General features: G+C 44.0%; 1 protein-coding gene across 1 annotated transcript; it reads right to left on the bottom strand.

Annotated features, from left to right (window-relative positions):
- Window positions 1-321: 321 nt before the first annotated feature.
- On the bottom strand, window positions 322-22,256 carry LOC144937685 (uncharacterized). Its single transcript, XM_078865094.1, has 3 exons — window positions 22,251-22,256; window positions 5,958-5,978; window positions 322-3,472 (listed from the first exon to the last, which is right to left on the bottom strand). Exon 3 carries the CDS (start codon window positions 3,440-3,442, stop codon window positions 3,008-3,010), a length of 435 nt encoding a protein of 144 aa, XP_078721220.1. The 5' UTR covers window positions 3,443-3,472; window positions 5,958-5,978; window positions 22,251-22,256; the 3' UTR covers window positions 322-3,007.
- Window positions 22,257-27,363: the final 5,107 nt, after the last annotated feature.

The following is a 27,363-nucleotide window of genomic DNA, read 5'->3' as shown; positions in this document are numbered from 1 at the left end:
ACAGCGAAAAAAAAAAGATTGACTTAAAGCTTTCGTGACTGCAGGAATTCATATTCTTTGGGTCTTTCAGTAAAGTCACGTAGATAGGTTCAAAAATGTAAAAAATGTAAAAGTACATTTATTAACGAAAGAACTAAGAGTATGAATCCTTGCAGTCATGAAAGCTTCAAATCTAGAATTAAGTACATTTATTAATGATTAATCAAAAAATTATTTAAAAAATATTTTATTTAAAAAAATTAACCTATCTTCATTACTTTACCGAAAGACCCAAATATTTAAACAGCGAGGTTCATGGATTGACAGCCTCACCCACCACTCTAGGCCCCACCCCTTCCCTTGTAGGCCCCGCCTCCAGACGAAGGCCTCGGCAAGGTAAGGTAATAGTTAAAAAGTAAAAACAAAGAGATTACCTTTACCCTACCTTTTACCTTACCACAATACAATCACTCTACCCTACCTTTTACCCTTTAGCAGGTAAGGTAAAAGGTAAAAAGCAACGAGCCTACCTTTACCCTACCTTTTACCCTTACCCCATACAAATTACCCGATTACAGGGTTAATTACTGGGGTACTACTACATGAAAAAGGTTTATAACGGTAAATGCTAGGTAGAGCGCTTCATCCATATAGAATACTCTCGATGATTCCAATTTTACACGCTCGTTGTCATTGTCATTGTTCTCGTTGTTGTCGTCGTATCCTCAAATCTTGTAACTCAATTTTAACCCACTTCTCAATGTGGTATCGACTGCAAACTTAGTATACTTATGTCATACTGATGACATTACTATATTCTATCAAAAAAATTCTAGATTTTTTTACATTTTTTTATATGTTATGTTTCGGCTTGGGTCTAATTGTCCACGCTCAACTGACGGTGGCTCTAAATGACTACGCCCCCTTACGTTATGGCAAGCTTCGGGGCCACTTCCTCGAGTCGTGGAGTTCTGCCATTACGAGTACATTTTATTAAAGCGTGTTTTTAAAAAAGTTGTTTGAAATATTACTTTTTATAGTTCTACATATACCAATTGTTGCTGGAATACACTGGTTTGCAAGGAATATGAGATTATTGACTTAAATGTTATATATGTTTAAATATTTGTCAATGAAACAAAATTCTGCCAATTCGTGTATTAATGAATATACACCATTCAGCAAACACAATTGTAAATGTTAAACTAGTTCTCAGAAAGAAAAAAAACCCACGTGAATGATGGAGATATTCCCTTTGTTTTCTTGGTCACCGTTATAATCTCATTGTCACCGCATTAAGAAATACTGCCGCTCTGAAAACTACAGCCAGTCGGTAGGGCCCAAATGCTATCCCTCGCAGAACCCCATCATGTATCCCCTTTATCCATACAAGATTACCCAGCACGTCTCTTACCACGCACACTCCTGCACCTCTTTAGCCCTCAAAACCAATTCTGGTTGACAGCCAGCCCTATTTTTCACAGAAGCAGTATTCAGCAATACTATTTGAACGTACATTGCGTCTAAATACAAGACCATCTCAGGATGATGTACAAGGCAACCATATGAAGGTAAACAGTACGCACAAAATTAACATTGAACAACATAAAAAAATAAACCACGACTTGGGCAGATGAATCAGCGGTCATGAATACGTCACGCAGACGCCATGCCACGCAACCTGTATCCCCACACTCGTGATGAACGTACTGTGAATTTGTTTATGATATACTTTTACTTGCGATTCCTAGACAACACAACCCGAGTCTTCGGGGTGAGGCGCAGTCCTTGCTGAATGAAACGCCCAAACACGTGGAACATTCTCACGCATTTGATGGATGGAAATTCAATGATGCATTTGGCAGTGGTGCCTTAGTTGAATTAACTCTCGTTTGTCAAGAACGTGATCTTAAAATGGTCCTTCTTCATAGCACATACATAGAGAAGCCAGAGAGACAGTAGACCAAAGTTGAAGACTGTTCTCAATTCCACGGGGCAGAACAAAACACCCACACTCAATGGGACATTTCCACAGTGATTGAAGGCAATTGAATAATGTATGTAGATACATCGCAAGTTACCAATTTAAGTAATTTGCATAAAATCTAAAAACTAATACAAAAATGGGGCACATGTTAACAGATAAAACAGTAGGATACATTGACAACATTGTAGGCCAGTGTTTCAGATCATACGAGTGCACGCTGTTAGTGGAGAACATCTGCATGGTAGGATTCACTGTGTGCCACCTGCAGAAGCCAAGACCCAGATTGGATTACAAGAGGCGGTGATCGGACGGAACTTACTCGATAATCCCTGATATACAAGTAGAAACGTGCGGATTAAATAACGCAGGGTGCGTCGTTGGGTTGGAGGTTGTGGGCATTTTAGCACCAGCCCCACACCTGTGAAATCAAGTTCTGGGTAGAGACAGTGGCCGATTGACTAGAACCTACTGGAGGTTTCCAAACTTGGATAGAGTTCCGGGGGGGGGGGGGGGGGCTCATTAGAAGCATAAGATGGTTAAGGTTAAGAGGCAGAACCTCCTTCAAAAGGTTTAAGGGGCACAGAGTGAGCCCATCAACATGGAATGTTGGGCCTATGTTGGGCCAACGTTGATCCATCGGTTAGAGCCACACACCAATGCTGGCCTCCCGTTTAATGGTTATTGGGAAGAGGGAAGCTCTGCATTGAGACAATATTTAGAAGTGTACTCTTGAGTAGTAGTGGGTTGTTTCACCGCTGAGGTTGTATATTTTTAAACTTGTTGACATTCGCCTGTAGTTACAGTAGTTTAGTACATGTCTCTTTATAATTAGATATATTTTCTAGCATAGTGTTAGTTTTTGAAAAAAAATTTGGCTTTTATATTGCGGAATACAAATTAAGCTTCGTTTGGACAACATATTTACCTCCTCCATCCACCAAAATGCGACTGATTTGTATTTGTATCTGAATATGGAAGACTGGTGAATGTGGAAGGATGCATCGTTGTTAGGACACAAGCAATTGATAATAGGATTCCGCATTAAAGAATTATGCAAAATCCGTAATCCTCTGGAGGCGTTGGCACCTGTCTAATGACTTTCACTCTCGTCGGGTTCCAGATGCAGTCTTCCTCAAGCCCACTGGGCACCATCCCACAGTTGGGTGGCACCCACGCGGTGTTGTAGCCTTCATCATGCCACGTCTTCTGCAAAGGGTGGCCTTGTTTGTCGATCTTCTTCACTTTTCCTACACGCGCTTCGAGCTGCAGAACCACCCTCTTGTGATGCGGTAGGTTTAACGGGTACCTACTGGCCTTTTTAATGTCCCGGCTCACGTACACCCCGGGGCCCAGCATGCCATCAGTGGACTGTTTGAAGCCCTCGGCGATGATGGCTCTGGCCCCATCCTCGCTGGTGCCGTGGTACATGGTGTACACGTTGTCGTTCTGCGGGGTTGCGCCTCCTGCAAGCTGCATGTCTGTACGGTAGACCCTCTCGCGAAAGATCTACCGGCATAGAAAGCACGATCACACATTTGTATAACTGTAAACAAGTCACGTGAAACGTATTTGTTCAAAAGTTCTCTATGACTTTAATGGTGATAATAACAATGCACAGCTCTTTACCAAGACACTGCTGGGATGAAGGCCTCACCACACTGTGTCCGCCCCCTCCTGTGAAGATTTCCTGACTTGTTTGGGAAGTTGGGATTGTGGTCTGGGATGTGACATTGGACTAATTTATTTGTTGTAATTACTTTTATGTTGTTTGTGCACATCTTAATTTGTGTATTCATTTGTGCACACATTATTTTGTTCATTGATGTTGGATTTTGCTTGGTAGTTAGGTTTCATTTGCTTGGTAATGGCTGTATATGAGATTTGGTCCTGATAGATAGCATTATTCATGCTATTAGCAGGCGCTGGCTCCCTTCCTCTGCTCTGGCGACGGTGTCAGGCCGGTGGTGGCCCACGACACGCGGGGTCGTCGAGCTTCACCTGGAGTCGGGGTGTTACAAATGTAGCCCAAAGCGGGTGGTAAACGCCATCTAAGGCTAAACGTGCTTTATTTTAAGGGTATGAGTGTTTGGGAACGGTGTAGGCTTAGGTGTGTCCGGATAGAGGGGCCCGGTTTCTGTAAGATATTGTGAGTGCACCCTAGTGTTCTAGAGATATGCTACTGCGTGAGAAGCTGGCAGGGTGGCTTATCTAAAAATGAATGCAGACCAAACCCTATTGGATTGTCTCAGATGCGCATGGTCTTGATTGCTCTCACTAGACTTGAACCACAATATACTCCGGAGTAACCTGGCTGACCGAAATTAGAATGGTGACGCCCATGAAGGTGAACCTGTGAACAGCAGACAAGAGCCAAAGCGCCGCCGCCACGTGCTCCGTCTTCCATAACTGCCCTCGGATTAAATATTCTGCTGTTTTCCAGTTACGTCTCTCTAAAATATATCTCCATTTGGTTTGAGGAATTCTCTTCTTGACCACAGTTATTTTCTGTTTGCGAAACATAGACCCCCCCCCCTTTAAAGGAGCATCTGCACCAGTCTTAAACATTCATACATACGTGGTTTAACCGAGCTGGATTGTGTGAGGAGCTCAGATCTTTAAAAGTTGTGGACACAGTCCTATCGGTGAGCTCCTTCGACAGGCTAGGCTGTGTTGGCTAGGTCCCGTAACCCGCATGTCCAGTCATCGTATGCCAAGGGGGCTAAATGGGCGGTGCATGGGTTAGGGAATAGATAGGGTTGATGCAGTACAGAAGCATGAAGCATGTGGATCTGATTGACTTGCTGATGACTCGTATCAGCGGTGTCAATATCGGCCCACAAAAATATTTTATCAACCGTGCGGATAAATAGTTTGAGGTGGCAGAGTGGGGAGCACATCGGTCAGTCATTTCAGTCAATACATAATACCTGGGTTTGTCCCGTGAACTTCTGCAAGCAGGGATCCTTAGACACTTCATGCGGCCCTTAAAGTGAACCTTGCCCGGCATGCGCTGTGGTTATGTCTCCGCCACCTAGTGGCCAATGGTGGCTGTTTGTTCTGGACATGCATTGAAGGAACGATGCCCGTTTTCTTTGGGAACTTAGTTTGTTTCAAACTAGGTTCTGTGGTTTTTGTGGCTTTGTTTTCAGTTCAGCTTTTGGACCGCAACGTCATTTCCGAAAACGGTACCATTTTCGTTGGTTTCACTTCATTAATTTGGTTGTTATATTTGTTTACTCTTGCCCCAATTTATTTAATTTTAATTATTTTTATGATATGGTGATAGCAACTGCAGTCAATTGTATACGTTATTTGGATACATTAAATGTTAATATTCTATAAACAGGGCAATATAGAGCAACAACATGCAGATCGTTGCTATTGTAAATTGATTTAAAATCTGAAATTAATGACTGCAATATGTAAGTATGAACTTCTTTCGCACCATACGTAAATTACCGTACAATTAATACAGGGAAATAAAGTAATTTTAGCTCGAGAAACAAATGGCAGTCACTATTTTCTGCATCGGTTTAACTTCATTTCTACTTAATAAACATCCAATACATGTTGGGAGACTTTTGAGGGGCACCGTGGTGGCAATGTTAACTACCTCGCCTGGTATACAGGAGGTCGTGGGTTCGACCCTGACGCCTGCTGCTGTATATTTGGCGTTTGTGTGTCTTTTTCGTCTGTGGTTTACGTCGGTTTTTCTCCAGCCCCTCCGGGTTTTCCCTCATTTATAAACGTGCATTTACAGCATTTGGCTGCTATAAATGTTCACCACGATAAATGACTTCGTTGGGTGGTATAATTTGTGATAGCCAGGTCGTTTCTAGAAAAAAAGCTATAGAGCTCAGTGGGCAATGCTTGGTTTAAAAAAAAACAATTGTTCTAGTTTTTAGAGTGCTGTATTAAAGGGTTTAATATATATTTTTAAATAAACACCCGTTTTGTACCAACTTTGGCAAACGAATAGCAAAACACTCACCAGTTGGATGTAGTGGCTGCTTCAGCTGTCAACGGACGCTTGTGCAGAGGAGAATATGAGGAAGCTGGTGCAGTTTCAGTGCTTGCAGGGACCTGGCACGGGACGACATTAAACAGTACAACCAGTAGAGGGGATAACAAGTATTATTAGCTACGAGATAAAAACGGCAGTCACAATTTTCTAAACGTCATTTCTACTTCATAGACATTAAATGCTGTTTGGGTGACTGAGGGACACCGCGTGTTCGATCCCGACCCTGACGCCTGCTGTATATTTAGAGTTTGCATGTCTCTCTCTCTCATCATCATCATCACGGTGGCTAGGAGATGTTAACTTCCTCGCCTGCTAGACCGGAGGTCGTGGGTTCGATCCCGACCCTGACGCCTGCTGCTGTATATTTGGAGTTTGCGTGTCTCTCTCATCATCATCACGGTGGCTAGGAGATGTTAACTACCTCGCCTGGTATATAGGAGGTCGTGGGTTCGATCCCGACCCTGACGCCTGCTGCTGTATATTCGGAGTTTGCGTGTGTCTCTCTCCCCGTGGTCGCGTGGATTTTTCTCCCGGCCCCTCCAGGTTTGCCCTACACATTTTAGAAACGCGAGTTTACAGTATTTGGCTGCTATAAATGTCCACGTGATAAGTCACTTCTTTTGCGCTATAAATATTGTTCGTGGTCAGGTCGCGTCTGAAAACGAGCTATGTAGCTCAGGTGGCCTTGGTAAAACACAAACTATATTGTTAAATACACACGTTTTTACCAACTTCGAGACTTGAAAAGCAAAACACTCACCAGTTGGGATGTACTTGCTGCTGCAGCTGCTGACGGGCGCTTGTGCAGAGGAGGAAATGAGGAAGCTGGTGCACTTTCAGCACTCCTTATATGCCGGAAACCTCGCGAGGCGGGAGGGGATTGGTTGTAACGTCACGAAAAGCATCATTTCCACGCAGAAGCGTAACAAACCTGGGAGGCGCAGGGAATTCCGGGAAATTCCGCAGAATTCTTTTTGAAAAGCCATTGTTGAAACTGGCTGCATTTTTTTGTATTCCCATTGCATGTCTGGCTACGCTCTGATAAACGCAGCATGAATGTTATAAATATAAGCACACAATATATCTCCTTTACATATCTACTTTCACCGCGTATAGTGTCGATAAAAAAACACCTTTTAACATTTACTGTTAAACTACGTTGCCTTCTGGGAGTGCACAATATCAGTTGAAACAGGATTGGGCCGGTGCTGCTTACTGTACATTGTGTACTCCCAAAAGTCCTTACAATGTATGGGAATTGTCAAGCGTACTTGTTTATGTGGAGGGACAGACATGCAAAGGAGACGTGGTGTTTGCTTATGTATTTTGTTAGTCATTCTCCACGACAACACTAATGATACATTTTTTTGTTGAGTTTTGTGTGAAGTCACAACACGCATTTACCCCGGGATCATGCTCATATCATTAAACCGTGGGTGAAGTCCCTTTAAGTCCAATAGAAAAACGCAAGTTGGCTACGTTATTTGATTACTAGAGTGTTACCATATAAGCTGACCTTATAACCTTTATTTTTAAACAAATATGTTCAATATGTAGGGTATTGCAATGTGTTCTCCGTGGATATGTGGGTCATCTCTGGCCAATCTCTGGTTTCCTCCAAACACAATACTGAAAAATATATATATAACAGTCCCCACATATCTGATATAGTTGCCCCTCTGTGATTAAGTCTAGAGACTCGTTTGAGTTATTTCCTGGAGAAACAACGAATGCGATTAAGGGTGGTGTTGGACTTGCCGGCGGCACTAGACATTAGCAAACCAAGCAAAAGGCCGAGAGGCCTCAAGAAGATCAGCGGTTCCAGCTTCGTGACCAACAACATTGTGGGTGCGTCAAAGATCAGCTTTAAATTCGCATCCCAATAAACACAACAAGCTAAATCACGAAACATTAACAATGATACGTCACGTACTAAAGTGGCGAGACTTTGCGCATGTTGTTGTCGTCGTCTGTTTTTCCGGTTGTAGTCCAGTCGTGCCGTCGGCGTCATGCCATGAGGAAAACGACGATTGGCACTCGCGCAGTGCGAAGACACCTCGCGTTCATCGAGAACGGGGAGGCCTGTCCCTCCGGTGGCTCGACCAGTGAAAAACAATCTATCTGGTATTGGTACTATTTGGTTCTTTCGGTAAAGTCACGTAGTTAGAAATAAAATAAAACAATTCTAGATTTGAATTATAAAAATAAAACAAATCACGACGTTTCGATCGCAACACAAGCGGTCGTCATCAGGCAAAGGAGTCAGCCTCTAAAGCAGAGGTCGCAACTGGGTACCCGATACCCGTACCCTACCCGATACCCGGCTACCCGTACCTGGCCGGGTACAGGTACCCGTTTGCGACCCTGGTGCGGCCGGGTACGGGTAGGCCGTGCGTCACTGGTGAGAAACCGTTTGTCACTCATTTCCCAATGTCTTGTCTCTTCTCACAATTCAAGTTCCTAGAATCAACCCACCCGCGCCTGCAACATGGCTTCATCCCAGTGGTCGCAATCAGGTACCCGGCCGTACCCTACCCATACCCGGCCGGGTACGGGTAGGGTACGGCCGGGTACGGGTACCCGTTTGCGACCCTGGTGCGGCCGGGTACGGGTAAGGAATCAAAACCCGTTTGCGACCACGACTCTAAAGGCAAACTGTTTATAAGGGTTTGGGGATGGGAGTAGCCCAAGTGTAACAACAACACCAGAAGGCACGGGCGGTGCAAGAGTGCCAATGCAGCAACAATGCAACTGAAGCAACAACGCCAATGCAGCAACAATGCCAAACGCTGGGGGGAAATTAAATCGGAAAAATAGACTAGTACTCGGCAGATATGGAACAACTATAAACAGTTAAGGGTTTACCTGGTTAATAACATCCTTCCAATGATTGCTCAATTTGTATCCATCTTCTCGATTGAAGTTATGTTTATATATTTGGATGGCTTCATGAACAAACCTAACCACTACACTACCGCTCTCCTGCAACACAACAACAACAAGCGCCATTCGCCACTTGGTGGCGGTGACATCACCACGGCGCTTGTGCCAGGCTAGGTGCACGTTGAGGCCACGTGAAGTGTCGAACACCCACTGGCAGGAGGTCACGGGACAGACTGACTTAGATTACTGGCCAATGCACCACTTGTGCCCCCGACTGTGCCAATTTGCTGTGCTTTAGCCACCCAGCGTCTTTCACAAGCTTCATCCACAGAGGCCGATCATGACACCGCTGGTACCAGTCATCGGCAGGTCCACTCAGCTCCACATCCTCCTGTACGACATCACTCCATCTCTTTAGCCCCCCCCTATCGGGCCGAACAAAAGCTGTTTAGGCATGCGGTGGCTGGGCATGCGGGCTACATAACCCAGCCAATGCAGCTTTGCCTGCCGGAGGAGGTCACGGATTGGACTTTGTCCAGATCTTTCAAGGATTTGTGAGCTCCTCACACAATCCAGCCTGGTTTAACCCAGGCCAGCATAATTGTTCCTAACCGGCCAAGATGTTCCATTAGGGGGGGTTCACATTTCACAAGCAAAGACCGTGGCCAAGAAGGCCCGAAGCTCTGTGTGGGGCGATATACCAGATAGCTTCCACACAGCATTATGCAGCCAATGAAAAGATAATGCCGCTCGACTAATTCTGAGTGAGACCTCTGCTGTCAAACCGGAGCTGGTCATGAGCACACTTCTCTCCACAACTGCCCCATCACCAATTGAGATTTGTGGGGGTTGAGTATCTGATGGTACAAAATACCTAAGCAGGTGCTCAGTTTTGGTGGGGTTCATGGAGAGGGCCGACCTCTTGGTGGCACGCTCCAGGTTCAGCAGCAGCGCCTCAAACTTGTAAGTGAGCAGCAATCACCAGATCATCAGAATACATAACATGGTTGACCAATACGGAGCCATCCTTTGACCGCACCCGGCATTGATTAGCCTCCCATTGTATCTGTACCAGAAGGAAATTCCTCCGGTACAGCCACCAAAGGCTTCACGAACTACGTGGTCGAAATGGATATTTAATGTGGGAGCCGGAGGACATCCCTGTCACACCACAAGGTGAACAGGGAATGGCTTCGACTCCCGGCCATGTAGTTTTACCTGGGCATGCTCGCCATCATGATTATCCTTCATGATTGTAAGCAGAGAGTCAGGGACTCTGAAAGCACAATCAACCCACAGCCCAGGCCTACTGATGGTATCCATATACCTTGACCAGGTCACCTCTGCTGTAGCAGAAGGACAGAAAATATGGCATCTGTGCAGGACCGCCCACATTGGGGCTCCGCAAGCCTCTCCTCAGTGTGCCTGGCAAGGCGATGTTGAATAATACTTGCTCTCGGACCTTTCCCGACACATTGAGGAGGGAGATGCCACTGCACAGTGGACACACACACACAACCAGGTGAATTTACTCGTTGACACACGGAGACACAGACATGGAGAGAGACGAGGAACCATGCTTTTCCGTAAATGAGTGGCCACGTGCCTAGCCACTGTATACCTACAGCACAATTAATACAACGTTATTTTGAGTTGTAAAATTATGCATAACTCATTGTAAGTGTAACTTCGGAATGTGCCACAAAAGTTGCTATGAATGCTCACCACTAACTGCAAACGTAGTGGACTGCACATGGCTTAAGCAAAACCAAACATTTCACAAATGCATGCCTTAATAGCGTTTCCTTTTTTCTGGGAAATCGGTTTCAGTTTATTTTACGCAATGATCATTTCGGTTCATTGTGATTATTATTATTGTTGATGATTAGATTATTATCATTGTATAAAGGACATTGTTCTGCCTTACGGCAGGTGTTTTGCCTCACGGCAGATGTGGGGGTGTGAGTACACAGGAATTTCCTGTTTTTGATGCTGAGCTTGGTCACGTGACCAGGTAGTTACGATTTGACAGCCTTTCAGCCACGAGGCTGGGGGTCCGCCATTACACAGAGTTCAAGATGGCGGCACACATCGCGTCCCATTGAAGCCAGCCGCAATTGTCCTTTGTGAGACTTTAAGAAGCATTGTTTGTAAGTTCGTTTATGTTCTTGTAATACTGGGAATGCTGTTATGTTAGAATGACCGTTATAATGCTGTAAATGCCTTTATAATGCTGTTAAATTGTTATGATAAATATGAGGCCTAGTTAACAACGAAGCCTGCAACTTTCCTTATTGTGAATGTTACTTGTAATTTAATAAGTCGAGTCAAACTTGTACCCAAGTAACTATATTGCGATCCTGAGAGCAAGGATGATGAAATATCTCATCCACAATTTTAGTGTTATGTGTAATACTGTACATTTGGGGTGCAGTATGATGAATACACGATGTGCCTTCATGTAACACAGCAGCTTATGTTCTTGTATAGTTATTCTGTGGTAACGTAGGGGCCTGGCCCATCCAGGGTCTATTGTTGAGAAACATGTTATCTAAGACAATGGTCTGATCATTGTGTTGGTGTTTCCGGGTATTAACAGATGCTGTATGTGCTGTTTCTCACCAGTTTTACCTCGTTAAATTCAATAAATGAGGTTTGGAGTCGGATATGGTGTGCAATGCAGTGCACAGCGAGGCCGAGACATACATCGTTATTGCAACGACAGTCAGTTAAATATACATATTATTTAAACACCGTAAATTAGAATATGCTCTAAAGAACACTTCGGAGCAATGAAATTATCAATTAATTAAATCTCAACCATTGCATGAAAATTGTATTTTTTAATACCAATATACGAATGGCAGGCCAAATGTTACACGTAGTTTGGAACTCATTTCTACTTCATAAACATTCCTTGCTGGTTGGGTGACCGTTAAACAATTGAGGATTAAAGATTGTAGTGCGTGATAACGCGCGTTTTTACCAACGCTGACGATGTTGCAATAACAAGCCACACGCCACCAGTTGGATGCAGTTGCTGGTTCGGCTGCCAACGGTATGCTTGTTCAGAGGAGGTGAAGACGCTGGTGTGGTGTAGGTTTTCAAACGCTCCTTGTGGCACTATGCAGGGACCTCGTGCAGACATTTTTTTACGGGGATTGCATTCGTATCGAGCGTGGTGGTTGGGGGGAGGGGTTGTACGTTATCGAACTATTATCAGGAACGGCATCATTTCTGAGAAACACTGCTTCACGTTCGCAATAAGCACGGCGCAGGCAGAGCGTGTCTTGTACAAGCTCCTGTACAAGCCCCTGTGTGCATCCACTGTTGGACGAGGGGCCTCGCGTGGGGTCATTTGACCATACTTCACCCACGATAGAGTTGGTGAAGGCGGGGAGCGTAGACGTGGCAGCAAGTGAAGAGAGGCAGTTGGTTTTGCTGCAATGCCCTCGACTGCTCTCCGGCAACCTCTTTGTGCTTGGTGGTTGCTCCCGCAGGCGCTGTCCAGGCTCAAAATCTGCTTGGCTTCCAATATTTAATGAGATCTTGTGCATTCTGGGTTATTTGTTTGTAGGCCATATCTCTAAGGCACTTCCCTTCCATCACTTTCGAAAAGGTTTTATGCACCAAATTTGAGCCGGCGTTGGGCGGTGCGAACGGGATGCACGTGTTAAGGGGTTTGGTGCAAGTGATTTTATTTTTTAAACGGGGAATCGTGCAGGCACGGTTCGTCCATTAGGGGCGTTGGGGCGCTGCCCCCTCCAAGCAGCTGGAGATGAGAAATGTTTTTGTAATAAAAATACTTTTCGATAAATGTTTTGTATTCTTTAGAAAAATTTATTATTTCAACGTGAATTACCTAATGAAGATAACATTAAGTTGTTCACATTAGAAAACCGCTGCAACACTACAGTCTCTGCCTCAGGGAGGCCTCGGGGCGGTCTCGGGGCGGCCATGAAGGAGTCCCGAGTCAGATTTCCTTTCATTCTTTGCGATGAGCTTCTAGCATTTAGCCACGCTGTTTGAGACCCATTCAGGGCGGTGAAAACTTCACCCACGCCTGTAATGAGAGACGATGTCACGACGCTGGGGATGCACTGTGAACGTGTAGCAACTCACGTCTTTTAGCAGTGCTAAAGGGGTTGTGTAGTGTGGACATGAGTCATGGGGACTGCATTTGAGTGCTTTGTTGTTTTGTTTGCGTATGTTTTTACAAATGCCTACCGTTGGTAGATAAGTCGGTTGTATGACTTTCACGGGAAGGCCAATAACATGACGAGTTTTTTCTTAATTAGAACACCGTCTTTTCAGAGGTCACTCACAACAGTCCCACTTAGTGTAATTGTCACGAGCCGCCGCTGGAATTATGGGTATAATTCAATTGACCAGAGAGGGAATCGTGAGATGAGCATTTCATCGCAAATAAACATTCGAAAGAACAATTTCTCGGCACCTAAAAGTTGAGTTAATTACATTGTGAATACTCTTTGGTTCTTTCGGTAAAGTTACGTAGGTAGGAAAATAATAGATCACGACGTTTCGATAGCAACACAAGCTATCGTCCTCATGTGAAACAATACAGCTGGCGGACTGCTGAGGCAAGAGGGAATGTAGCGAGAGAGCTACTGCCACCAGAGGTTATATTCGTGTGTGGTGGCTACACCCAAGCGTAAGTGGGCGGGGTCAGGGATGGAATTTGTAAGTAAATGTAAAGCTAGCAAACAGAAGGTGAGCAAACGTCAGCTAATCCGAGGGGGGGGGGAGGGGCTGCTATAAAGTCTTATGTTCATGCAAAGTCCCCAGACGACGTTGGCAGGTCAAGAGTGCACGCCACGGCTGCCAATACATGATCGCGACTCCGAGGGGACTTGGGGAAGTTTAGTGAAACACCAGGCAGGGGGAAGTTTGGGGATTTCCCTGCCAACATTGTTATGGCAGGGAATGCAGAATATGTTTTAATTTGTTGCTTTTTACACAAAGGGGCAAAACGTTCAAATATTTAATTCTCAGATCTATTATTGTGATTTCACCCGAATTAATGAAACCGAACACTTAATGGCTTAACCTAACACAAAAAACCCTGAGAATCTGCACGACCACCCTCTTCCATGTACCTCTTGGGTATACATGCTGTTATCGCCTTTCACCACTTGCACATTTGTTACCAAATAAGGAATGAGACGACAGACTCCCCCATCGCATATCTTATTTCATTTCAATTTGACACGAGACGAACCGCCCTTATAAGATCCATCGCTTTGAGGCTGAATGTACTCTCTCCCTGCATCCACATTGAAAGATCAACGACTTTCTCTATCCTCCTCCCTCGCCCTTGTCTTGCCCAACTCAAGCCAACTATCTACCAACGCGTATCAGTTTTCACTGCAGTTTAACTTTTCTGTTTGGACCCAGCGAGCACGTTGTGTATGTTGCAGTGGTGAAATCTAGAAGGGGTCTTATTTACCCAATAATTAACATCCGGTATTGTTAGACCTGCCAACATGTGAGATTAATTCAGAGTTGCTGGTGGCTGATTACGGTTCAGGCTGCCCTACCATTATGGGAATATCTGTGACGGTACTTCATGCTTTGGACCGTACTCGTGAAAGCAAAGCAAATGAGATGATATTCTTGGGTCTGTTGGTAAAGTCATGTAGATAGGTTCAAAGAAAATAATCAAAAATATTATTTTCTTTTTCCTGAAGATGACCGCCTGCGTTGCGATTGAAACGTCGTAGTTTTCTGTCATTTTTTGATTATTTTCTTTGAACCTATCTACGTGACTTTACCGAAAGATCCAAGAATATGAATTCCTGCAGTCACGAAGTCAAATGAGATCAGTCTTACACTTCACCAATATGCCTTATGTGCCCTTATCCCTGTATACAAAGTATACATACTGTTACAGTTTTTTTTATTTTACGAGGTAAGACCCACTGAGCGATACAGCTCTTTATCAGAAGCGACCTGGCAACATAGCACAACGAAGCGGCTGATTACGTGGAAATTTATAGCAGCCAGATACCCGAAACACACGTTTCTCAATGTGGAGGGAAAACTGGAGGAACCAGAAAAAAACATCCATGCGACCATGGAGAGAGACAAGCAAAGTCCAAATATACATGCGTTAAAGTCGGGACCCATAAACTCCCGCATACCAGGCCAGGAAGTTAACAACTCGCAACATCTTGTAGCCTTTCCTGAATATCCATGATTTTTGAGTCCATGATTAAACTTTGTCAGGGTTTCTCACCCTTGTTTAATTGTAAATGGCTAAATTAGCTCATAGTCAATACCAGTGTAATAAAAGACTTCGTAAGGCGATGCTGGTCTCCGTTTGTCTTTTATTCAGGTTCTTCTCCGCACCCCCACTGGCCTCCTCTCGGACCAGTGTCGTCTCGCACGCGCCCCGCGCACGCTCCCTCTCGCGTGCCACGCACGCTCTCTCTCTCGCGTGCTACACACGCTCTTTCTCGCGTGCCCCGCACGCTCTTCCGTTAGCTCCTCTATTCCCGCACTCCGCACACCGCTGGCCGACGGCGTGCTGAGGTGCTTCAGCCACGTGGCCGATGGCGCGGATTTTTTCTCACCACCCAACGTGGCTCAGCCTTCTTGGTTCTTTCGGTAAAGTCACGTAGAATGGAAATAATAAAATAAAACATAATAAAATAATTCTCACGATGTTTCGGCCACAATGCAAGCAGCCGTCCTCAGGTGAAGACCAGGTCTGTCGGGGAGACAGCGTTATTATTTTATTATTTCCATTCTACGTGACTTTACCGAAAGAACCAAGAAGATGAATCCCTGCAGTCACGAAAGCTTTAAATCGAAGTGGCTCAGCCTCCTAACTTCCCCGACTGCCCCGATCTCTTCCGGGCTCCCACTTAAATACATTCCCCCCACGTGACCCTGACTCCTCCCCTTCCGGATCGTCAGATCCGGCCTTCCCATACTACCCTGCTGGCTCCGACCAGGCTCCGCCCCCCAATGCCCCGGGCCGCGTGATTGGACCAGAGGCCAGCAACAACCCCATTTACGCTCGCATTACACCACTGACAATTATTTGAACCGGTCCTGGGCCTCATGAGTACCTGGTGTGGTGTGTAAACATCGCCACTGGAGAGACAAAGGCGGCCGGGCATGGCTTAACCTGACACCAAAACACCCGAGTGAAAATCTTAAATTTGAAATGGCTAAATGAGCATTTTCGTGTACACGTGTATGAGATTGCTGCATTGGAACATAACCTACAACACAAGACGCCAGACAGGTCTTGTAAATTATGGTTCATATTCAACAAAATGAAAACGAACACGTTCTGAAAATAAAACGTAAAAAATGGAGAAATCAATTAAAAATTTCCACCACTGTGTCTGAAAGCGATTATATACCATTCCTTTCAGATTATTCATTAAACTAGTGGGCCTGTGGCCATATTTGAGGTATTACATTGTTCCCTGTTATACTTATTTGATTACAGTTGTATTGTCATGTTCACTTCCTTCAACAGCGAGAAAAAAAATTTGACTTAAAGCTTTCGTGACTGCAAGAATTCATATTCTTTGGGTCTTTCAGTAAAGTCACGTAGATAGTTCTAGATTTGAAGCTTTCGTGACTGCAAGGAATCATCTTAGGTTTTTTCGGTAAAGTCACGTAGAAAGTAAAATAAAATAAGGTTCAAAAATGTAAAAGTACATTTATTAATGATTAATAAAAAATGAATAAAAAAAATCCTTTATTTAAAAAATGTTTTAACCTATCTTCGTTACTTTACCGAAAGACCCAAATAATATTAAACAGCGAGGTTCATGCATTGACAAGCCTCACCCACCCCTCTAGGCCCCAACCCTTCCCTTGTAGGCCCCTCCTCCTCCAGACGCACGTTTTGTTTTTTTGTCACGGATTTTTAAAGGCAGTGCCACTTTCCCTGTTCCCCGCCAAGCTGGTCTGAGCGAGATAGCGTCAGTGTGGTCGTGGTGCCGGTTGCAAAAAGGTGGGGTTGGGGGGGAGTGGATAGAGTTTATTATATTGTCAAAATATATAAAAACCTAATCTTGTGGTACATCAGTGCGTATTTTTATGATTTACACGCTTTTGATTAACTCACTCTGTTGTTGTATCCTCACTTCCCAATGTGGTATCGACTGCAAACTTGGTATACTTATGTCATACTGATGACAATACTATGTTCTATCATAAAAAAATGATATTTTTAATCACTCTTTTTTTATGTTATGTTTCGGCTTGGGTCTTACTGTCGACGCTCAACTGACGTTGGCTCTAAATGACCACGCCCCCTTACGTTATGGCAAGCTTCGGGGCCACTTCCTGGAGTAGTGGAGTTCTGCCATTACAAGTACATTTTATTAAAGCGTGTTTTTAAAAAAGTTATTTGAAATATTACTTTTTAAAGTTCTACATATACCAATTGCTGCTGGAATACACTGGTTTGCAAGGAATATGAGATAATTGACTTAAATGTTATATATATTTAAATATTTGTCAATGAAACAAAATTCAGCCAATTCGTGTATTAATGAATATACACCATTCAGCAAACACAATTGTAAATGTTAAACTAGTTCCCAGAAAGAAAAAAACCCCACGTGAATGATGGAGATATTCCCTTTGTTTTCTTGGTCACCGTTATAATCTCATTGTTGACACCGCATTACGCAATACTGCCACTGAAAACTACAGCCAGCCGGTAGGGCACTAATGCTATCCCTCGCAGAACCCCATTATGTATCCCCTTTATCCATACAAGATTACCCAGCACGTCTCTTACCACGCACACTATTGCACCTCTTTAGCCCTCAAAACCAATTCTGGTTGACAGCCAACCCTATTTTTCACAGAAGCAGTATTCAGCAATACTATTTGAACATACATTGCGTCTAAATACAAGACCATCTCAGGATGATGTACAAGGCAACCATATGAAGGTAAACAGTACGCACAAAATTAACATTGAACAACATAAAAAAATAAACCACGACTTGGGCAGATGGATCAGTGGCCATGAATACGTCACGCAGACGCCGTGCCACGCCAGCCGTATCCCCACACTCGTGATGAACGTACTGTGAATATGATTTCCTTTTACTTGCGATTCCTAGACAACACAACCCCCGTCTTCGGGGTGAGGTGCAGTCCTTGCTGAATGAAACGCCCAAACACGTGGAACATTCTCACGCATTTGATAGATGGAAATTCAATGCTGCATTTGGCAGTGGTGCGTAAGCTCAATTAACTCACGTTTCTCAAGAACGTGATCTTAAAATGCTCCTTCATAGCACATACATAGCGAAGCCAGAGAGACAGTAGACAAAAGTTGAAGACTGTTCTCTATACCACGGGGCCTTATGAGAATAAAACACCCACACTCAATGGGACATTTCCACACTGATTGAAGGCAATTGAATAATGTTTGTAGATACATCGCAAGTTACCCATTTAAGTAATTTGCATAACATCTATAAAAACTAATACAAATACGGGGCACATGTTAACAGATGAAACAGAAGGATACATTGACAAAATTGTAGGCCAGTGTTTCAGATCATGCGAGTGCACGCTGTTAGTGGAGAAGGTCTGCATGGTATGATTCACTGTGTGCCACCTGCAGAAGCCAAGACCCAGATTGGATTACAAGAGGCTGGTGATCGGACGGAACTTACTCGATAATCCCTGATATACAAATAGAAACGTGCGAATTAAATAACGCAGGGTGCGTGGTTGCGTTGGAGGTTGTGGGCATTTTAGCACCAGCCCCACACCTGTGAAATCAAGTTGTGGGTAGAGACAGTGGTCGATTGGCTAGAACCTACTGGAGGTTTTGGATAGGGTTCCGGGGGGGGGGGCTCATTAGAAGCATAACATGATGAAGGTTAAGAGGCAGAGCCTCCTTAAACAGGTTTAAGGGGCACAGAGTGAGCCCAGTCTGGGGTTTGAACTCCATCAACATGGAACGTTGGGCCTATGTTGGGCCAACGCTGATCCATCGGTTACATTGTTGGCCTCCCGTTTAATGGTTACCGGGAAGAGGGAAGCTCTGCATTGAGACAATATTTAGAAGTGTACTCGTGTGTAGTAGTGGGTTGTTTCACCGCTGTAGTTGTATATTTTTAGACTTGTTTACATTCACCTGTAGTTACAGTAGTTTAGTACATGTGTCTTCATAATTATATATATTTTCAAGCATAGTGTTAGTTTTTGAAAAAAATTAGGCTTGTATATTGCGGACTGTAAATTAAGCTTCGATTGGACAACATATTTACCTCCTGCATCCACCCAAATGCGACTGATTTGTATTTGTATCTGAATATGGAAGACTGGTGAATGTGGAAGGATGCATCGTTGTTAGGACACAAGCAATTGATAATAGGATTCCGCGTTACATAATTATGCAAAATCCGTCATCCTCTGGAGGCGTTGGGACCCGTCGAATGACTTTCACTCTCTTCGGGTTCCAGATGCAGTCTTCCTCAAGCCCACTGGATACCATCCCACAGTTGGGTGGCACCCACGCGGTGTTGTAGCCTTCATCATGCCACGTCTTCTGCAAAGGGTGGCCTTGTCTGTCGATCTTCTTCACTCTTCCCACACGCACTTTGAGCTGCAGAATCACCCTCTCGTCACGCGGTAGGTTTAACGGATACTTACTGGCCTTATTAATGTCCCGGCTCACGTACACCCCGGGGCCCAGCATGCCATCAGTGGACTGTTTGAAGCCCTTCGCGATGATGGCTCTGGCCCCATCCTCGCTGGTGCCGTGGAACATGGTGTACATGGTGTTGTTCTTCGGGGTTGCGCCTCCTGCAAGCTGCATGTCTGTACGGTAGACACTCCCGCGTATGATCTACCGGCATAGAAAGCACAATCATACACTTGTATAACTGTAAACAAGTCACGTGAAACGTATTTGTTTAAAAGTTCGCTATAGCTTTAAGGGTGATAATAACAATACACAGCTCTTTATCAAGACACTGCTGGGATGAAGGCCTCACCACACTGTGTCCGCCCCCTCCTGTGAAAATTTCCTGACTTGTTTGGGAAGTTGGGATTGTGGTCTGGGATGTGACATTGGACTAATTTATTTGTTGTAATTACTTTTATGTTGTTTGTGCACATCTTAATTTGTGTATTCATTTGTGCACACATTATTTTGTTCATTGATGTTGGATTTTGCTTGGTAGTTACGTTTCATTTGCTTGGTAATGGCTGTATATGAGATTTGGTCCTGATAGATGGCATTATTCATGCTATTAGCAGGCGCTGGCTCCCTTCCTCTGCTCTGGCGACGGTGTCAGGCCGGTGGTGGCCCACGACGCGCGGGGTGATCGAGCTTCACCTGGAGTCGGGGTGTGGCAAATGTAGCCCAAAGCGGGTGGTAAACGCCATCTAAGGCTAAACGTGCTTTATTTTAAGGGTGTGAGTGTTTGGGAACGGTGTAGACTTATGTGTGTCCGGATAGAGGGGTCCCGTTTCTGTAAGATATTGTGAGTGCACCCTAGTGTTCTAGAGATATGCTACTGCGTGAGAAGCTGGCAGGGTGGCTTATCTAAAAATGAAGGCAGACCAAACCCTATTGGATTGTCTCAGATGCGCATGGTCTTGATTGCTCTCGCTAGACTTGACCCACAATATACGCCGGAGTGACCTGGCTTACCGACATTAGAATGGTGACGCCCATGAAGGTGAACCTGTGAACAGCAGACAAGAGCCAAAGCGCCGCCGCCACGTCCTCCGTCTTCCATAACTGCCCTCGGATTAAATATTCTGCTGTTTTCCAGTTACGTCTCTCTAAAATATATCTCCAATCGGTTTGAGGAATTCTCTTCTTGACCACAGTTATTTTCTGTTTACGAAACATAGACCCCCCCCCTTTTTAAAGGAGCATCTGCACCAGTATTAAACATTCAGGCAGTCCTATGTGGTTTAACCCAGCTGGATTGTGTGAGGAGCTCACAGATCTTTAAAAGTTGTGGACACAGTCCCATCGGTGAGCTCCTTCGACAGGCTAGGCTGCGTTGGCTAGGTCCCGTAACCCGCATACCTAGCCATCGTATGCCATGGGGGCTAAATGTGCGCTGCATGGGTTAGAGAAGAGATAGGGTTGATGCAGTACAGAAGCATGTGGAGCTGATTGGACTTGCTGATGACTCATATCAGCGGTGTCAATATCGGCCCACAACAATATTTTATCAACCGTGCGGATAAATAGTTTGAGGTGGCAGAGTGGGGAGCACATCGGTCAGTCATTTCAGTCAATACATAATACCTGGGTTTGTCCCGTGAACTTCTGCACGCAGGGATCCTTCGACACTTCATGCGGCCCTTAAAGTGAACCTTGCCCGGCATGCGCTGTGGTTATGTCTCTGCCACCTAGTGGCCAATGGTGGCTGTTTGTTCTGGACATGCATTGAAGGAACGATGCCCGTTATCTTTGGGAACTTAGTTTGTTTCAATCTAGGTTCTGTGTTTTTTATGGCTTTGTTTTCATTTTAGCTTTTGGACCGCAACGTCATTTCCGAAAACGGTACCATTTTCGTTGGTTTCACTTCATTAATTTGGTTGTTATATTTGTTTACTCTTGCCCAATTTATTTAATTTTAATTATTTTTATGATATGGTGATTGCAACTGCAGTCAATTATATACGTTATTTGGATACATTAAATGTTAATATTCTATAAACAGGGCAATATAGAGCAACAACATGCAGATCGTTGCTATTGTAAATTTATTTAAAATCTGAAATTAATGACTGCAATATGTAAGTATGAACTTCTTTCGCACCATACGTAAATTACAGTACAACTAATACGGGTAAATAAAGTAATTTTAGCTCGAGAAACAAATGGCAGTCACTATTTTCTGCATCGGGTTAACTTCATTTCTACTTAATAAACATCCAATACATGTTGAGTGACTTTTGAGGGGCACCGTGGTGGCGATGTTAACTACCTCGCCCGGTATACAGGAGGTCGTGGGTTCGACCCTGACGCCTGCTGCTGTATATTTGGCGTTTGTGTGTCTTTTTTGTCAGTGTTCACGTGGGTTTTTCTCCAGCCCCTCCGGGTTTTCCTTCATTTATAAACGTGCGTTTACAGCATTTGGCTGCTATAAATGTTCACCACGATAAACGACTTCGTTGAGTGGTATAATTTGTGATAGCCAGGTCGTTTCTAGAAAAAAAGCTATAGAGCTCAGTAGGCCTTGCTTGGTTTAAAAAAAAAAAACAATTGTTCTAGTTTTTAGAGTGCTGTATTAAAGGATTTAATATATATTTTTAAATAAACACGTTTTTGTACCAACTTTGGCAAACGAATAGCAAAACACTCACCAGTTGGATGCAGTGGCTGCTTCAGCTGTCAACGGACGCTTGTGCAGAGGAGAATGAGGAAGCTGGTGCAGTTTCAGTGCTTGCAGGGACCTGGCACGGGACGACATTAAACAGTACAACCAGTAGAGGGGAAAACAAGTATTTTTAGCTACGAGATAAAAATTGCAGTCACAATTTTCTAAACCTCATTTCTACTTCATAGACATTCAATGCTGTTTGGGTGACTGAGGGACACCGTAGGTTCGATCCCGACCCTGACGCCTGCTGTATATTTAGAGTTTGCGTGTCTCTCTCATCATCACCACGGTGGCTAGGCGATGTTAACTCCCTCGCCTGCTAGACCGGAGGTCGTGGGTTCGATCCCGAGCCTGACGCCAGCTGCTGTATATTTGGAGTTTGCGTGTCTCTCTCATCATCACCACGGTGGCTAGGAGATGTTAACTCCCTCGCCTGCTAGACCGGAGGTCGTGGGTTCGATCCCGAGCCTGACGCCAGCTGCTGTATATTTGGAGTTTGCGTGTCTCTCTCATCATCACCACGGTGGCTAGGAGATGTTAACTCCCTCGCCTGCTAGACCGGAGGTCGTGGGTTCGATCCCGACCCTGACGCCTGCTGCTGTATATTTGGAGTTTGCGTGTCTCTCTCTCTCTCATCATCATCATCATCACGGTGGCTAGGAGATGTTAACTACCTCGCCTGGTACACAGGAGGTCGTGGGTTCGATCCCGACCCTGACGCCTGCTGCTGCTGTATATTCGGAGTTTACGTGTGTCTCTCTCCCCGTGGTCGCGTGGATTTTTCTCCCGGCCCCTCCGGGTTTTCCCTACACATTTTAGAAACGCGAGTTTACAGTATTTGGCTGCTATAAATGTCCATGTGATAAGTCACTTCTTTTGCGCTATAAATATTGTTCGTGGTCAGGTCGCGTCTGAAAACGAGCTATGTAGCTCAGGTGGCCTTGGTAAAACACAAACTAGTTTTAGTTTTTGGAGTACTGTATTAATGTGTTTAATATATTGTTAAATATACACGTTTTTACCAACTTCGAGACTTGAAAAGCGAAACACTCACCAGTTGGGATGTACTTGCTGCTTCAGCTGCCGACGGGCGCTTGTGCAGAGGAGAAAATGAGGAAGCTGGTGCACTTTCAGCACTCCTTATATGCAGGAAACCTCGCGGGGCGGGAGGGGATTGGTTGTAACGTCACGAAAAGCATCATTTCCACACAGAAGCGTAACAAACATGGGAGGCGCAGGGAATTCCGGGAAATTCCGCAGAATTCCTTTTGAAAAGCCATTGTTGAAACTGTCTGCATTTTTTGTATTCCCATTGCATGTCTGGCTACGCTCTGGTAAACGCAGCATGAATGTTACAAATATAAGCACACTATATATATCCTTTACATATCTACTTTCACCACGTATAATGTCGATACAAAAATAACCTTTTAACATTTACTGTTAAACTACGTTGCCTTCTGGGAGTGCACAATATCAGTTAAAACAGGATTGCGCCGGTGCTGCTTACTGTACATTGTGTACTGCCAAAAGTCCTTACAATGTATGGGAATTGTCAAGCGTACTTGTTTATGTGGAGGGACAGACATGTAAAGGAGACGTGGTGTTTACCTTATGTATTTTGTTAGTCATTCTCCACGACAACACTAATGATGATTTTTTGTTGTTGAGTTTTGTGTGAAGTCACAACACGCATTTATCCCGGGATCATGCTCATAACATTAAACAGTTGTGAAGTCCCTTTAAGTCCAATAGAAAAACGGAAGTTGGCCACGTTATTTTATTATTAGAGTGTCACCATATAAACTGTACTTTTGACCTTTATTTTTAAACAAGTATGTTCATCATGTAAGGGATTGCAATGTGTTCTCCTTGGGTATGTGGGTCATCTCTGGCCAATATCTGGTTTCCTCCAAACAATACTGTACTGAAAAAAATATACAACAGTCCCCACATATTTGAAATAGTTGTCCCTCTGTGATTAAGTCCAGAGACTCGTTTGAGTTTTTTCCTGAAGAAGCAACGAATACGATTAAGGGTGGTGTTGCACTTGCTGGCGGCACTAGACATGAACAAACCAAGCAAAAGGCCGAGAGGGCTCAGCAAGATCATGGGGTTCCACATTCGTGACCAACAACATTGTGGGTGCGTCAAAGATCAGCTTTAAATTCGCATCCCAATAAACACAACAATCTAAATCGCGAAACATTAACAATGATACTTCACATACTAAAGTGGCGAGACTTTGCGCATGTTGTTGTTCTTGTCGTCGCCTGTTTTTATTATTGCACGCTTTTATTTAACTCACTCTGTCTGTTGTCGTATCCACAAAAAATATTGTAACTCAGTTTTTACCCACTTCTCAATGTGCTATTGACTGCAAACTTGGTATACTTATCTCATACTGATGACAATACTATATTCTATCATAAAAAAAAATCTAAAACATATTTTAAAACATTCTTTTACACGATTTAAAGCTTTCGTGACTGCAGGGATTCATATTCTTGGTTCTTTCGGTAAAGTCACGTAGAAGGGAAATAATAAAATAAATATAATATAAAACTATAAAATAAAATTCTCACAACGTTTCGGCCACAACACAAGCAGCCGTCCTCAGGTGAAGAACAGAGCTGTCGGAAAGACAGCGTCCCAATTTTTATTATTTTATTATTCCCCTTCTACTTGACTTTACTGAAAGAACCAAGAATATTCTTTTACACGCTTTTGATAAACTTACACTGTCTGTTGTCATATCCTCAAATCTTGTAACTCAATTTTAACCCCCTTCCCAATGTCGTATCGACTGCAAACTTGGTATACGTATGTCACACTGGTGACAATACTATATTCTATCATTAAAATAAAAAATAAATATTTGAAAATGATATTTTTTATAATATGTTATGTTTCACCTTGGGTCAAATTGTCCACGCTCAACTCTTGTTAGCTGTAACTCACCACGGCCCCTTACGTTGTGGCAAGCCTCGGGGACACTTCCTGGAGTCGTGGAGTTCTGCCATTACTCGTACGGTACATTTCACATTTCATTAAAGCGAGTTAAAAAAAAAAGTGTTTTTAAATATTACTTATTTTCATGCCATGAGGAAAGCGACAGTCCGATTGGCACTCGCGCAGTGCGAAGACACCTCGCGTTCGTCGAGAACGGGGAGGCATGTCCCTCCGTTCGCTCGACGAGTGAAAAACAATCTATCTGGAATTACTGGTTCTTTCGGTAAAGTCACGTAGAAGGGAAATAATAAAATAATAAAAATTAAACAATCACTTTTTCTTGTTTATTTTATTGCTTTATTTTTATAATTTCCCTTCTACGTGACTCTACCGAAAGAACCAAGAATATGAATCCCTGCAGTCACGAAAGCTTTAAATCGAAATCTATCTGGTATTGGCCAAATATTTCAATGCTGAAAATTGTATTTCCTGGGTAAACAAGCGTCATATTAAAATGCGATCTCTGTAACTGTATGCGTGTTTTTTCTGTCCCTCAGTGATCTCATGCGCTCGTTGTGATCTCGCCACGAGGCTTGCTGTGCTACCCCACGAGGCTTGGGCAGAGGTCGCAACCGGGTACCCGATACCCGTACCCTACCCGATACCTGGCCGGGTACGGGTACCCGTTTGCGACCCTGGTGCGGCCGGGTACGGGTAAGGAATCAAAACCCATTTGCGACCTCTGGGCTTGGGTGTTGCCAACTTTCTCGACGACGCAAGTTTCACGTGGTGCATTTGTTTTGCTCGATTGTTGGCAACTGGTAATTGGAGCTTTCGACTCGCCACACTCGAAATCGTGAACAGCTGAAGCTGGGATTTAAACGTCGGTTCGTGGCAGTGCCAGCTCCGTGTCTTTAATCAGCAAGGTATCAATACACTTGTAGCATACTTATTATTCATTGTGAATCTCATATTGTGGCGTATGGGTGTAAAATATATAAAACGGAGTACTCTGTTATGAATTTCAAAGTTTTATTTTCATCAACAATGATCAATACAAATCGAACTACGATAAATGATTACGGTTCAAAAACACCTGCTTTTTAACGCATTGGGATTGGACACTGCATGCCACACGTGAGCAACACGAATGAAGCAAAAGTGACTCGTGCAGGTAATTCGCGTTTGTCAATAACATTAAATGAAAACGCGCAAAGCACCATTGTGTGTAGGGATGGAGGGAGGAGGGTTGCGCGTTAGGGGCCTGCAGCCCGCGGCGGTGTTGGGACGCACAGACGCGATTGAATCCTGGGTTACAGACAGACGGCATCGTTGGAGAAAGGCGACGTGAGAATGGTGGCGACCGCCTGCGTGTACCGCTCAAAGCTGCCGTTTTCGTTTCGTGGCCATGAATGTTTCGTCCATTCATTGGGTGATGATTGTGCAGGCGGCGGGGATGGAACTGGTGGCGCGCTGGGCCCTACCCGCAAGAAGTCGCCACTTTTGCCCGTCTCGACGTCTCTGCTCCCCTACAGATGGCGCGCGTTACGTTGGGCAGCGAGAGAGACACTGTCGCCGTTGATGATGATGCTGTTGATGATGATGATGCTGCCGCTGATGATGCTGCTGCTGGGATCTTTTGACTTGGGCGTTAGATACCCAAACGGTGTAAACTGCCTGGTTGGTGTCAAAGGCAATTTTATGTTTAAAAACAAATATATAAAATCACTGTTAGTTCAGCGTGTTTTATTCAAGTCACGTGGCATAGGTGTTGTAACTCAATGTGCTCTAGAAATGTCCGAGGATTAAAATGAAATGTAAAAGGCTGGATATTTTACAGGCACCCGTATAAATCTTCCCTGCTGCTGCGTTCTTTATCAGTGCGTGGTAAGGGATTTCACAGAGCAGTGAAAACATTTGAATGAGAGCTCGCATACACACACCTCTTCGGCCCCCAGGGTATTCAAAACCCACTCAAAATACTATCCGTTGTTTGAAAACTTGATTTGGTTAAATAGTTTTTAAAATTTCATTCACAAGAACTTAAAAAATGTAGATTTAACAATGAATATAATTACTTTTTTTTTAAATGTCTAATTATATGTTAAGATTTTGTTTTCAAGCAAATGATATCTGAATAAGAAAATAATTATTTTCTTAATAAAAAATTA

This window comes from Lampetra fluviatilis, chromosome 19 (assembly GCF_964198595.1).
Source record: "Lampetra fluviatilis chromosome 19, kcLamFluv1.1, whole genome shotgun sequence".
NCBI lineage: Eukaryota > Metazoa > Chordata > Hyperoartia > Petromyzontiformes > Petromyzontidae > Lampetra > Lampetra fluviatilis.
The sequence above is the reverse complement of the archived record's forward strand: the minus strand, read 5'-3'. Positions and strand labels throughout refer to the sequence as shown.

What these genes read in the sequence shown, in the direction of transcription:
- LOC144937685 (XM_078865094.1), bottom strand. Translation starts at nt 3,442, where the DNA reads ATGCAGCTTGCAGGAGGCGCAACCCCGCAGAACGACAACGTGTACACC.